Here is a 15,000-nt window from a genome sequence, read left to right as displayed (position 1 = left end):
ACACGTAGCAAAAACAAGTAAAAACTGCGCCGAAGTTTCAATCGAGTTTTCTGAACAGCGTATAATCAAGGCCATCGAAAATAGATCTATCTTTCAGTGGTCTCGGTATAATGCTGTATGAGCCGCTGCCCGTGAAACTTTCAGCCACGACCCAATGGTGGACTATCCTATAGTGTTGCCAGACGCACGCTCATGGCTAACTTTAACCTTAAATAAAATAAAAACGTCTGAAGCTAGATGGCGGCAATTTGATATATTTGATGATTGGAGGGTGGATAATTAACATACTAATTTGCAGACTTCTAGACTCTGTGGTTTTTAAAAGATCTGACGACAGACAGGAATATGCGGACAGGAAAAGTACCAACGGACAGATAAAGCCATCTCAATAGTTTTCTTTTACCGAAAGCTATAAATTATGTTTAAAACATTTCAAGCAATCGAGCATATGTAGGGCTTATGTAACCTGGGAATAATAAAGGTTTGAAAAGCTAGAAATCATTGGAGAAGTAAGCATATATGGTGATTAACATGCAGAAACAGATAATGATATGTAAATGTAATCGAAACGAGAGATTTCGTTTTATGTTACTGGTATATAATAAAGATCTAAAACGCCAGGAAATGAGTAAGAGCATAATTATTGTTTGAGTCCAACAGACACACATAAAACATTCTCAACTAAAATTCTACGAGAAGACTTCTGATATTACTTTGTATATTTAATTGAAAATAATAAAAGAAAGTAGACGATTCTAAAAGGGAGACTGAAAGGGATGGAGATTTTAGTAATATATTACCTGTGTGCCTATTAATGAAATATTTCCAAATACCTTAAACTGAAATGTTTTGAACTAATTAATGAAAAATAAAAACTACTTCCAATGCTGTTAATTAGTGTTTGGAAAACCACATTAATTAATAGAGTGAGTGATGGCAAATTTGATAAACTATATCATTACTGCCTACACAGGTGAAATTTGTGAACCGTAGCGTCCTTCTACTGCAGGATACGAGTTCAGTAACTTATATTTCGTAATCTCATCTAAGAAAAAGCTTCTGACTTCTTTCATGAATTAACCCATTACTGTCTTCATTCTATCAAATATAATGCTTCTTAATATTTTCTAATCCAGTATAATGCCTCTCATTCACTTCTTAAAGATAATTCTTTCTTTGTATAGTCTAACCCAAGCATATCTTATCCTATCCTATCCTAATGCTTCTCATTTATTTCCAAATTACCACGATACTTTCAATGTATTTCCAAACTAATAATAGAACTTTAAATGCAATTCTAAGGTCGGGAAATTTATTGCATGTCTCCGTCAACTCAAGAAAAGTTTCCCATGTATAACTCAAGGAAATGTTTTCCCTTGAATTCTTACACTCGTAAATACTTTCCAAATAATCTTATAGTTATGATAATCAACCCCTTGTAATGCTAAGGGCTATGATATTGCTCCCCACGCATTTCTAATCTCAGGATTGTTCTTTCCGTGTATCATAAAAGTAATACCAGGCTTCAAATAGATTCCTGTGCTCAAAATAATGCCGTCTACTATACTATATGATTACAGTTATGATCATGATACCGTATATTTTTACATTCTTTCCACTATCCCTTTGGTCAAGGATGAGGTAAGATATTCGAAGGAATACGCGTTGGAGTGCATGCACCAGAAACCATAAAGAATTAAATATTAAAAGCTAAAATTCCCATGTAAATTAGCAAAGAACTAGAGAAAACGTTTTTAGAAACTAAAGAAAATAATGCTATGTGATAGAGAATAATGTAAAAAAAAAAAAAAAAAAAGTGAAATCCTCCAGAAAAGCATCATGCGCATACGAAAGGAAAAAGCCAAATTCTATCACACAGATAACCACACCTGAAGGCGATGAAGTAATAACAGCTGATCCAGAGGATTCATGAGACGCGATGTGAGCCACACGCGCGTGCCAGCTCTGATTGCGTTCGGTAACTGGATGGACTTTGCTTCTAGGGAGAGAGCCTCCACGTCCACGTTCGCGACGGATTCCACAGATGCCGTAAGCTTCTCGATGGGAGATCTGGTTGTTGGCTGGTCCACCAAAAAAAGAAAAATAAATAGATATAAATGAATAAATAAACAAAAGAGGAATGAAAATCTAGCATGAGTATAATGATAGAGAGCTGAGAGAGTAATCATGGCATTAGTTTTGTTTTGTGAGGGCTATATACATATAATACTGCATGCATGCTCACGTTATAAGGGGATCTTGTCTTGAGTATAGCTGTGAGAGATTTCTTTATCAATATGGGAAATAACGCTGTGGTGTATTGCTGGTGGCATATTTTCTAATACTATTTCTATGGGAAAATAAATAGATTTCTTAATGAGCCTTAGCTATCTCTTTGATAATTGATGAAAGATAGATATTATGGATTTGAAAGGGTGACTGTTAGGAAAAACATACTCATAAATGAGGAGGATTTTCATTACTTAAGAGAGAGAGAGAGAGAGAGAGAGAGAGAGAGAGAGAGAGAGAGAGAGAGAGAGAGAGATCATAAATTTTTTGGCAAAAAGATTGTAATGTAATGATTATAAATAATCTACACGACTTCAATATATTGCAGAAAGATCAGCACTTCTTACTTAAAAAGACAGTGTTTGGATGCCCTTAGAATAACAATCTGTTGGCTGACGCCAAAGTCGTCAGTAAATTTCGTAAAGGCCTCCTCCTAGGGACGTGATCTGATTCTCTTATCACCAGGACGGCCCAGGGCAAAGAGCCTTGTTGATTCGACCTAGTAACACTGACCATCATTCTCGGAAGAAGATATTTTGTCATGGAGGAGGTACCGAAACTATCTTTTTATACCAACGTGGTCTAATAGGAAATATGTTATATTGATTATAAATTTTGGTCATTATTAAAGTCGGACTGCTCTCTCTCTCTCTCTCTCTCTCTCTCTCTCTCTCTCTCTCTCTCTTTGAATAATGAAATAATCTTAATTGAATCCATAACGTAGAAAGAATAAATATTTATGAACAATTATTACATAAATATTAGCGACAACGTAAAATATAAAAATTTAGATAAATATGTAAATTTATCATAATCGGATTCAAAACAGTTGCCTTAGCGGGGCAAAAATCAAATTGACAGAGAAATAGCGAAGGCATGAAGAAAATAATTGAAACGATATATATCTGTTTTAAACTTGAGCTCTGATATACTAAAAAAAATAATGGATACATATGAAAATGAATATGCATGTAGATCCGTCTGAAAAACAACCACAGATGATTATTCTGTAGAGGGAAACTAGAAATAGGATGCGTTTATGTAGAGTAAAATAAAAACGTTCCATTCTCTTCACCAAAATAATACGAATGTGACTTCAAAATTTGCATCATGAATGATCAGATTTTAAGATCAGCTTTAGAAATAAAAGATGGTATTATATAGAAAAGAATATAGGACAGTATCAACCCTCAGCAGAGCCTGAATCTATTTATTTCACTTCTAAAGAATAAACTGACCTTTTGGCAAGTTGTTCATAGTGCATACCCTTTCCCATAAAAAAGAGTGACGGAAAAAAGTAATTATAAAAATTTAATGCCCAAAGTTTCGTCCCATTCACATTGGTCCTAATGGCAAGGACATAGCGGAAACTGACTGAAACTTTTTCAAATGGTTTGCATTACATGTCTCCATTTGCAAAGTTCCAAGTTTAATGAATTCTGATAGTAAGGTCTTGAGGATTCTTTGGCAATGGCTTTAGATGCCACAAAAATGATATAGTTTCCTGGTTTTTATTTATTTATTTATTGGTAATGTCTCTAAATAAAAATGAAGTTAAAGGTTTTCGACACTGTAAAATTTGATTTATCTTTGCATTCTGTGTCATTTTCGCTTGCAAGCACAAATTCTTTACAATCAAAATAATTCAAAAATGATTTATTGTTTTTGTTCTGCGTATTATTTCACTGAATGGCATCATCAGCAGTATTTCCAGTTACTGTAAACCTCGAAGCAAACAGTTTTGAATTAAACTAGATCACATATATCAAACCAACGCACTATTTGTCTCCAGAGGAATTCGTTCCAAGTCAGATGAAGTCTACTCGCCATAAAGACCGAACGGTTAAGTCGTAGCGACGAAACAAATTAACGACCGTCGTACCCCGATTGCATAGCAAAGCTAACTGAAGATAGCGAATGAGTATTGTTAACGGGCTTTACCTTTCAAGTTGCCAGAGCAAATACCTTTCAAACAGACTCAGAATCTAAACGGACAGGATGGTTCATCAGGATTTGCCTGGAAACAAATTCAATTTCCCTCGATCCGAAATGCGTTTATTTGCAGTTCTCTTGGCTCCATTTTTTCGATCTTCTTTTTTTCCTCGGATGATTTCATTCATTAAATCCAATTACTTCTTGAATAGGTAATGAATAACTATACTCACCAAATTCTTGTGATATTATCACTGGAACATTGGATATTTATGCTGATTTTTATATTTGATTTATATTGTTTCCTTCCTTCTATAATTGTGTCTTTAAAAAAATACAATAAATGGAAGAAAAGAATAAGGAATGGATATAAAAAAGTATCAATCTACAAATGATCTTTGACAATTATCTGGACTTTTGTATAAGAAACATGTTTAAGAATGATCTTAAAGATAGAATTAGACTTAATTACAAATTAGTAACCTTATAGATACTCTCCTTGTATATGTATGTTCAATATATTTTTTTGTGATTAAGCTTACCTTGTGTAAAAGCTTTTATTGTTTCCGAAGATGAAATTTTGTGCGTGGCCATTTACCGCCACGTATAATCTCTTAATCGTCTTGTCTCTGTCTCTGAGCAGTTGGACTTAACCTTTTGTAAACCTGTTAAATTGTACCCGAGTTTTGGCAAGGTTACTATTTTTCTAGGTGTGTTGGATTCTAGGTACACATTTTCCTCTATAATCCTTATCTGTCATTTATACGATCTCTCTTTGTAAACTTATCTTCATCTATATTTCAATCTGCTAAGTAAAGGAATTGAGTCGAACGGACTCGGAGTACTCCTTAGTTTCACTTTCTTTCGTGGCTTTAGCTTATAATATATACTAATATATATATATATATATATATATATATATATATCTATATATATATATATATGATTATATTATAATATATATGTATATATATATATCTATATATATATATATATAGATAGATATATATATATAGATTATTATAATATATATAGATATATATATATATTCTATCTATCTAATATATAGAAATAATATATATATCTATATATATAGACAATATATAGTATATATATATTCCATATATGTATATATATATATATTATATAGATATATTACTATATATAATATATATATATATATATATAGATTTATATATAGATATAGATATATATAATATATATATATATATATATATATATATATATATATATATATCTATCTATCACTATATATATATAATATATATATATATATATATATATACTTATATATATATATATATATTCATATATGTATATATATATATATATATATAGTATATTATATATATATATTTATATATATATATATATATATATATATATATAATATATATATATATATCTATCTATCCTAATCTATCTTATATCTATCTATCTATCTATCTACTATCTATATATATATATTATAGTATATTATATATATTATATATATATGCTATGTATGTAATGTATGTACAATGTAATATATATATATATATATTTAAATATAGTTATATATATATATTTATTATATATATAATATATATATATATATAATAATGTAGCTATGTATGTACATATGTATATTATGTATATAATATATTAGATAATATATATATATATATATAAAAATATATTATATATTATATATATATATATATATATATATATATATATATCTATATTATATATACACTTTCTGTAATGTTGTTTGAAAAAATATAATACCGTTAGTGCGAGTAACAGTTTCTCCAGGGGAAGAGGTTTCAAGTGTGTACTTAAAGAGATAAAGGAGTGGGAGAATTCCTTCTTTTATTTTTTATAGTCAATTTTGGGTACGGAGCGTCTTAAAAGAACATGATTACCTGTTGTTCATTATCCTTTGAACGGAATTATGTAAGGCGATCTGATCTAAAAATAAATCCCCCCACGTGAACGCTATTCCAAAAATGAGAACATGATTCTTTCTATGAACTGCGGAAGATTTTTCATTTTCTTTGCGACTTTTTTTTTTTTTTGGTGCATAGGAAGACTCTAATATAACCCTTCTAAAATACTGTTGTATCTTGAAGAATATTCTTCCAACATAGACATAACTACAAATGTAAACGTTACTCATATTTTGTATGAAACAATACTCAAATGTTAATATAAATAACAAAAATACATAAATCTATTAATATAGGTCACTAGATTTAAACCTTCTTGCGTAAATAGATTACAAGGAAAGGAGCTTCAAACGGTTTATCTAATCTATTAAATCTTTAATCTTGAAGTAGAAGAAGGAAGAACGGAAAGAGAAAAAAAATCTCTGAGAAGAAGCCATCATCACAAGAACAACATTACATTCTTTACCTGATCTTTTGCGATGAGTCCAATCGGCGTGTGAGTCGTGATGGTGATTGGCACTGCACAGTTAACGATGTCCCGACTATAACTGGCTACATTTACCGTGACATTTGCCGGTACATCAACTTGTTTGTGGACTGGGTCACTTACCAGAAACTGCAGCAGGTACCTGTATCAATGTTAAGTCGTTATGTTGGAGAGAGGTTTCATATGTGGACATTTATAGAGGATTACATTTCATTGGGAGACCAGTGAAAATATGAATGGAGGATATGAATACCAATTATCAAATTATTTATTATTGATTAACAGACTGCATTCTACAACATTCAGAAACGATTATGTTTGATAACTACGTTTATTTGCTGACTGCCATTTTCATTTTTAGTTTACTGTAATATATTGTTACCTTTTATTTTAATGGGCTACATACATTTTTTTATTTTGTTCGTTCCTTTGAGTTTAATGGTTGTGAATTAGTTAAACTTTGTAATTATAATTTTCAGTTTTTTAATGAATAATTCGTTTGGTTTTAGCTTTTACAATTTTACAAGGAATTTGATGTTTCAGTTTAACACCCCTGAGGATGTAATTTTGTGAACAATTACGTAACGTTGGCATCAAGACAGCTTGTACATCTGTGCGTGTCCACTTCCCGTTATCAATAATTATTATTATGGATTGACTCTTGACTACTTCTACTAAGTTACACACACACACACACACACACACACACACACACACACACACACACACATATATATATATATATATATATATATATATATATATATATATATATGTGTGTGTGTGTGTGTGTGTGGTGTGTGTGTGTATAGCTAAGGCCACAGGAAAAATAAAAGTAGGAGTACCAAGCGCTTTCAACACAGTTTCGAGGTACATTGTACAACGAAAATGTGATGAAATAACACGAAAACGCTTGGTACTCCTTCCTTTATTTTCCCTGTGGCCTTAGCCAAATATATTGTCACACGCTATTTAGTGACACACAAAAACACACACACACACACACACACACACACACACACACACACACACACACACACACATATATATATATATATATATTTATATATATATATATATATATATATATATATATATATATATATATATAATTAAGTTCAAATACAATTGTATATTCATGGGCATTAAAACGTAGTTTTTTTATGCCGTTTTCACGTGAAAGGTCACATCGGGAGGCACATGAGCATGGCATATACAGTAAAGCAGGGGAAAAGCAGGAAGGCGGACAGTAGAGGGTCGGAAAATTTAAAAATCTGCTGAACAGATCTTTGGAAATTTCAGCGACTCGGCCAAGCTTCCTGGGACTTGCTCAGACACATCGACTTTAATCTTAACGTTCTTGCTCTAAATGCATCTCGGCCCAGGTCACGCAAGGGGTAAAAGGAGGAAATCTAATGAATGGGGAACATGTGACTGATTTATTCTGCTGCTAATCATGTATTGATTTCGGGAACTCGGCAATCAAACGGAAACATAATTAGGAAGGCGTAGGTGTATGAATCTTGAATAAGGTGAAGGTGAATGACTAATGTTTGGTGAATTTGAAAAAGTAATAAAATAGCTTAGCTCTTACTAACTTCAATCCAAATTTGCTATGGCAAATAGAATTAACAGTTCAAAGAAATGCCGTGAATATCTAGGTTTTTTATGCATCATATGTTATTATTTGGAAACTATACATTTTTTCCATTTACCAGCAAAGCCAACGCACTATTATAACACGAATGAATGAACTAACATGAAATTCTTTCAATCGAATCGGGCATAAACGAAATGCGTAGCGGGAAAATGACTTCAAATGAGCATATTAAGGTGACGCTTCACAAAAAAAAAAAAAAAAAAAAAAAAAAAGAGAAAGTGGAAATTGGAAAACGTTGAAAAATAACGTCTTAAATCCTGGAAAAGTGGGAACGAAGAAAACAAAATATTTTTTCGAAACAACATGAGAATCGTACCTAAACAAACCTTTACAAACATAAATTAAAAAAGAAATCTGAATTATAAACACCTCGAGGAAACGCTTTATGAACATTTTCGTCTCAAAACTTCGTAATTGAACCTCATATTTATATAAAAGTTTAACGACTGACACTGAAATAAGGATATTTAGGAATGACATAATATAATGTAAAATGTTAATTAGAGCAGATCCATATAATTGTTACTCCGTGCTTATTGTGCACTTTTTTTTTCAAAAAAAAAAAAAAATTATTTAACTAGGCTTCCAGTACGCGTCTGCATCAGGCAAAGACGAACACATCTCGTGATAAAATTGTGGCACTTATAGAGGAATCTCCTGCGCAGTGAGTTTTTAATGGTAAGAAAGGAAAAATATTATTTACCAGAAATACATTCACGTCATGGAAAATAATACTATATGTGTGATACGAAATTATCAATAAATAACGGAATTATCTGAAATACACAATATTACATCACATCAGCGATTATTTCTTAAAAACATAGTACCTATTATCAACAAGGTATGCATGGGATATGCTATCAGAACTTATAACCAGCGCATTAATACTGAATGATTAGAACGATAATAGTACAGAAAAGTAAAACCAAAAGCCTAAACAGGAAACATTGGCAGTGTGGCTATGTCTGTGCTTCAAATCTTCCTTCTCGTCCACTCGAATACGACGGTGTAAACTAGGGGCTCTCAAACTTTTTAACTCCTCGACCACCCAAGGAAGTTTCAAATTTTCTATCGACCCCCTAGCCAAACATGCAATAATCTAAGGAAAAACAACGCCCATGTCAAAATCAATTTTAGTATTATTAGTTTAGTATTTGACATGCAGTATGATAAAAATGTAACACACAGTAAAAAAAATACGTTTAGGACTTTAGATGTACGAGTAACCTAACTCTCGAACCCGTTAGTCATTCATCGACCCCATTTTGACCCCCTACTCATCGACCCTTTGGATGGTCCAATTGACCCCTGGGGGTCGATATTGATCACTTTGAGAACCCCTGGTGTAAACAGAGAAAAGAGCGCCGCGATTTATGCGAATTCGTAACATCTAAGGAGAAAATACCCCCGAGAAAATGATCTTTCAAACAGGAATGCGGAATCAATCTAGATGAAATGAACCGTCCTGCTTAGAAAGCAGACATATGAATCATTGATATTGATTAAGATACCTCGATATTTCAGTGTGCATGGCAAATGTTTCCCATCAAATGAAGGCTCGGAACTCTTCATTAACTGAGTAAATAACTGAAAGTATTAATTAAGAAGTCAAAGAAAAGAAATCAAACGGAAAGACTTCTATTCCTTTTAATAGGATTCGTCTTTGTTGGGATATTCATCACACAAAAGACTCTCTCTTTGCCTCGTTTTTTACTGTAATCTTTTGAAGTCTTTTATTTCCCTTAGCAAGGCAAACAGAATATTAATTTCCCATAAGATTCTGCTCAGCAAATTATTTGAATAATTATATTCAGAAGTATGTGGTTATGATAATAGAATTCATGTCAACCGCCAGAAAAAATGCTAATGGTGGTATTATTAGAAAACGATGAAATAAACGTAATTACATATGGAGGGACAATAATAGTCTAATTCTTAATAACCATGTGTCGATTAAACCTTAACCACTTGGATTGATGATGCGTTTATTGGTGGCAAAAATGAATCACAGATAGGTTTGTACTCTCTAAAACAAAATAATTTTGTAGATGAATCTTTATACATACGAGGTGTAGTTAAGTAACGAAAAGTTCAAGACAAGTAAATGCAATAGTATTTCTTTGTAAATCGTTTCAATCTGTTTTCTCAAACGAACATTAAATGTTAATAATCTTATAACTCCCGGCAATATATGCTGAATGTCTGGGGTTATCGCCCACCCACCGTTTAGATCTAATTTTACTTTCTCGATTCCTTCTCCAAAGAATTAACAAAGATAGACAGAAGTGCTGATTTCTGATAGAGTGGCATTACGAGAGGCAAACGGCTGCCAAACCTTGCAACACTGAACTGATAGATCATTAACGAAAAAAAGGATAAAGTTTCTGGGTCGCTATAAAATATAAAGCAAAGTTAGAAATCGTGATTTCTGACATGTCGGTATTACGGGAGGCAAGGTCTGCCATTGAATTGCAACAGTGAAATGATAGATCATTCATGTATAAAAAAATGTGATAAGTTAAAATAGATTAAAAACTTTCTTTGTTGCCTCAAAATGAAATGGTATGTGTCTAATTAAGTGGACATGCGTCTGAGAAACATTTCCATGTTTACCTTCCATCGGTGTGTTAGCGTGCATGGACAGACGGCCTGTATTTTCCTCCAAAGAGAAGAGGTGGTGGCGAATGCGGTTCTTCCAGGTCCAGATCTTCTGCCCTCCATCCCAGTCGTCCGGGTCGTCCACATACACCCGACCAATCATCATCATCCCGCTTCCATCCTAGTCATTTAGAATTAGAAAGGTAATCAGCCCGACACTAAGTCGTTCATCTCTCTCTCTCTCTCTCTCTCTCTCTCTCTCTCTCTCTCTCTCTCTCTCGATTTATCTATCTAGTAATTGTCTCATCTAGGATGAAATCCTGCGATCCATTATTATTTTGTCCTGGGGGCATAGAGAAAGCTTATAGTCCTGAGATTATATATATATATATATATATATATATATATATATATATATATGTATATATATATATATACATACATATATATATATACATATATACATTTATAGAAATGCTACAAGCTAACACTGGGACAGCAACGTAATGTAGCCTTAGTGGGATCAAGTGGGATCGATTCAGCTGTTTAATTATCTCAGCCTGACACTGAAGTCCCTCATTTCTCTCTCTCTCTCTCTCTCCGTCTCTCTCCCTCCCTTCTCTCTCTCTCTCTCTCTCTCTCTCATATATATATATATATATATATATATATATATTATATATATATATTTATATATATATGTGTGTGTGTGTGTGTGTGTGTGTGTGTGTGCGTGGGTGTGTGCATGTGTGTGTGTGTTCATGTGTGTGTGTGTGAGAACACATGCTACAAGCTAAGCTTTTGACAGTACAGATACGTAGCATTACTGTGACCAATTACTTTATCTTGATTTTTTTTTATTTGTCGATCTATAAATGTATCTCATTCAAGATCAAATGCTACGATCCATTCCTAAGAGAACAGAGAAATAAAATATAGTAAGGTTAAACTATATAACAGATTTTCTTATTATCTCTCTGTTTTAATATTTGTGGGGGTATAAAACAAAGTTTCTAGTCCTGAGATGAACTGCGTGCATTGTCTCTTTATTAAGATCATTATTTCTTTAATTCAATCTTCGTTACAGATTAACTTTTAAATTCAGGAGCAACACAGCTAATGAACCAAAGACATTACACAAAAATAAATTTATATTATTCTTTGAATGTTTTTTTTGTGAGATATTTTATCTCCCCACAATTAATGCAATTTTCTAAGGAATGGTATAGCCCTCAGCAACCACGTGTTTTCAACAAAAGTTCTCGTTCATTAAGGGAATTATGTCCCGTAATTCCCTTAATGGATTCTACTCCAGTGTATAACAACAAATCCCTCGTAATATAAGAGCTACAATAACAGACTTGAAGCATTACTCACCACGAACTTCTTCACAGTAATCACTTTCGCAGCAGGCCTCATAGGGTTATCGTTGACGTCACCAACTGTCACGGTAATCGTTGCAGTGGTGGTTAGGCCTTCAGCGTCCGCCATCACAAGAGGAACTAACCGCAGTGGAGAAACCTCCCGGTCTAGAGGCTTCAGTGATGTCACTACTACTATACCGCCCTTTTCGTGACCTCCTGAACGAATATGAAAAGAAAAAAATCTGGGTGACCTAGAACAGTCGAATTGCTTGGATATTGGTTACTACAGTCCATTTTATGTGATCCGTTTTGATGATGCCTTTTCATTCTGTGATAGGCGACTGGTATTCGAAATCTATAACAAGATACTAAGACTGTCCTTTTACTAGCAATGTTTTTGTATAAAAAAATCTGCTGAATAATTAGTGTTATAGTATATAAATTCATAAGACGCGTTATCCTGGCAAATATGTAAATGACAAATTAAAATTAAACTGATTGAAAAAAATATCTATATGATTATCTAATGTATTTTGTTACATTGTACTACAGAAAACATCGATTTTTATACAAACAGTCATAGTCACTATTCCACACAGATTTGTTACCGATTTGTCATAGTGTCTTACCACTGTCTTTGTGACAAAAACTTTATTTTTTTAATAACGGCACGCTCAAGAATATATTTCAAATATTTATGTGAGAGATTTTTGACGTAAACTGTTCAATAAAAAGTTAAAAAAAAGAACTAAAGGGGACTAAAATTGAAAAGAGAAAAAACCTTGAAGTTAAGAGATATAATAAATTAGTCTTTTACCAAAATTGACTTACTATTATTAAATTTAACGCTGAAGGATTCTTTGATGTCTTTGGGAGAGTTTTTGTCAAGACTGACGGTGAAAGGTGGCCCGTGCCCTAAGGACCAGTCGTCGTCATCATCCAGCTCCAAGCTAGCTACGTGCATTGGACCGTTATTGTTCTCGGGCACGAATATGGCGTCGGGATTAGCCACACGAGGGGGATTGTCATTGATGTCTGTGACTGTGATCAACACGGACGAAGTGGCAGTTAGAGGCGGCTGGCCTTCGTCCACTGCCAAGATCCTCACCAGATGGAGCGCTGACTTCTCGCGGTCCAGCGGCCTTCTCAAACGGACCACGCCTTTGCTGTCGACTGCAAACTGCCGGCCAGGGTCGCTGGTGGTGTCTACCGTGTAGTGAATGTTACCTGCGAGCCCCTTCGGAATGTAGAAGAATCAGGCATTCACATGTGTCAAGGCTAAACTTGATGACACAGTGATATGCGGTAACATTAGCAGCAACAGCAAGGCAAATAGTAGGGACTTATTGGTTAACATTTAATGTCATACTCTATTGACTTTTTCACATGCGTTCTTAGTTATAATAATGTTTTTATACTTAGCTAATTTTTTTTTTTATAAAAATCAAAACTTTCTCTAGAAATAACATCAACTGCATGAATATATATATATATATATATATATATATATATATATATATATATATATATATATATATATATATATATATATATCCCACTCACAACCAACAAAATGGTCATAGATAAGACGGTATGCACCTTTACTGGAGCAGAATATCTTAGGAAATGATCGCGAGAAAAATCATACGAGAAAACTTTATTGAACAAAAATAAAAAAAGCAAGTACAATTCCAAAAACAATACCAGTGCTTTAGCAAGGAAATGGTTGGTAGATTTGCATTTATTCCTTGTTAAAAAATGGAGAGGAATAAAAGACAGAATATTGCTTGCTTTACAATATAATAGAGGACGAAGAGAACAGCAGGTATTAAACAAAAATGGGTAGAGAGAGAGAGAGAGAGAGAGAGAGAGAGAGAGAGAGAGAGAGAGAGAGAGCAAGGGTTATCCACTGAGCCATCAGGATATAATGTTTGACATCATTCCAGTCATAAACTAGCCTTTATCACCTCGGACTATATTACAAGACCAAGAAGAGAGAAAATAACTGTAAATTTGTATACTGATATAGTAAGTTTTAACCTTGCAATTCGTGTTATTGATAAGATCTCTCTCTCTCTCTCTCTCTCTCTCTCTCTCTCTCTCTCTCTCTCTTTCAAGCTTCCTTACAACAAAGCTGAATCTTCTAACCTTAACACTTTTCAAAGAATTAACTTTATTCTCTTATATGTTGTCTTGACGTTTCCAGAGAAATTAAGTAACGCTCCACTAATGTCAACAATATTGTGCACATGTATATTCGCATAATCAAAAGAAACTATAATGTGCAATACATCAAGATAATTTGTATTCCAACTATAATGTGCAATACATCAAGATCATTTGTATTCCAACCTCCCGACGCTTTGCAGTTTTTCTATTTTTTTTTTCTCGCAGCATATTTCAGAGTTGAATATTTCTTATCTAATATAAACAATTCGATTTATTTTACCGTAATGTTTCAATAGAAGTTGAGTAACACTGCACAATTATCAACACCTCTATTTACCATTGTTTAATCATTCCGTAATTCGTAGGAACTAACTTAACGTTTGAACAAAACCACTAGCTGAATGAGAGAGAAAGAAAAAAAGAAAAGATTATTTGAGCCTTACCTTGTCTGCATCAGAAGCCGAAAGCGTCGTGAGAGACAAGCCCGCTGGGGTGTCCTCCGGAAGAGTCAGATTGATGTGCCGCGTCGAAAAACGAGGAGGATTG

General features: G+C 33.1%; 1 protein-coding gene across 1 annotated transcript in view; it reads right to left on the bottom strand.

The window, feature by feature from the left end:
* Nucleotides 1-15,000, bottom strand: part of LOC135223568 (putative neural-cadherin 2) — a 138,903-nt gene that overhangs the window by 19,044 nt on the left and 104,859 nt on the right. Inside the window, 7 exon segments of the mRNA XM_064262086.1 lie at nucleotides 1,890-2,081; nucleotides 6,640-6,802; nucleotides 8,568-8,569; nucleotides 10,923-11,102; nucleotides 12,299-12,501; nucleotides 13,117-13,522; nucleotides 14,898-15,000. The exon segment at nucleotides 14,898-15,000 is cut by the window's right edge and continues 74 nt beyond it. Of these exon segments, the coding sequence (XP_064118156.1) occupies nucleotides 1,890-2,081; nucleotides 6,640-6,802; nucleotides 8,568-8,569; nucleotides 10,923-11,102; nucleotides 12,299-12,501; nucleotides 13,117-13,522; nucleotides 14,898-15,000 (1,249 nt within the window).

This window comes from Macrobrachium nipponense, chromosome 10 (genome assembly GCF_015104395.2).
Source record: "Macrobrachium nipponense isolate FS-2020 chromosome 10, ASM1510439v2, whole genome shotgun sequence".
In the NCBI taxonomy this organism is placed as follows: Eukaryota; Metazoa; Arthropoda; class Malacostraca; order Decapoda; family Palaemonidae; genus Macrobrachium; species Macrobrachium nipponense.
The sequence above is the reverse complement of the archived record's forward strand: the minus strand, read 5'-3'. Positions and strand labels throughout refer to the sequence as shown.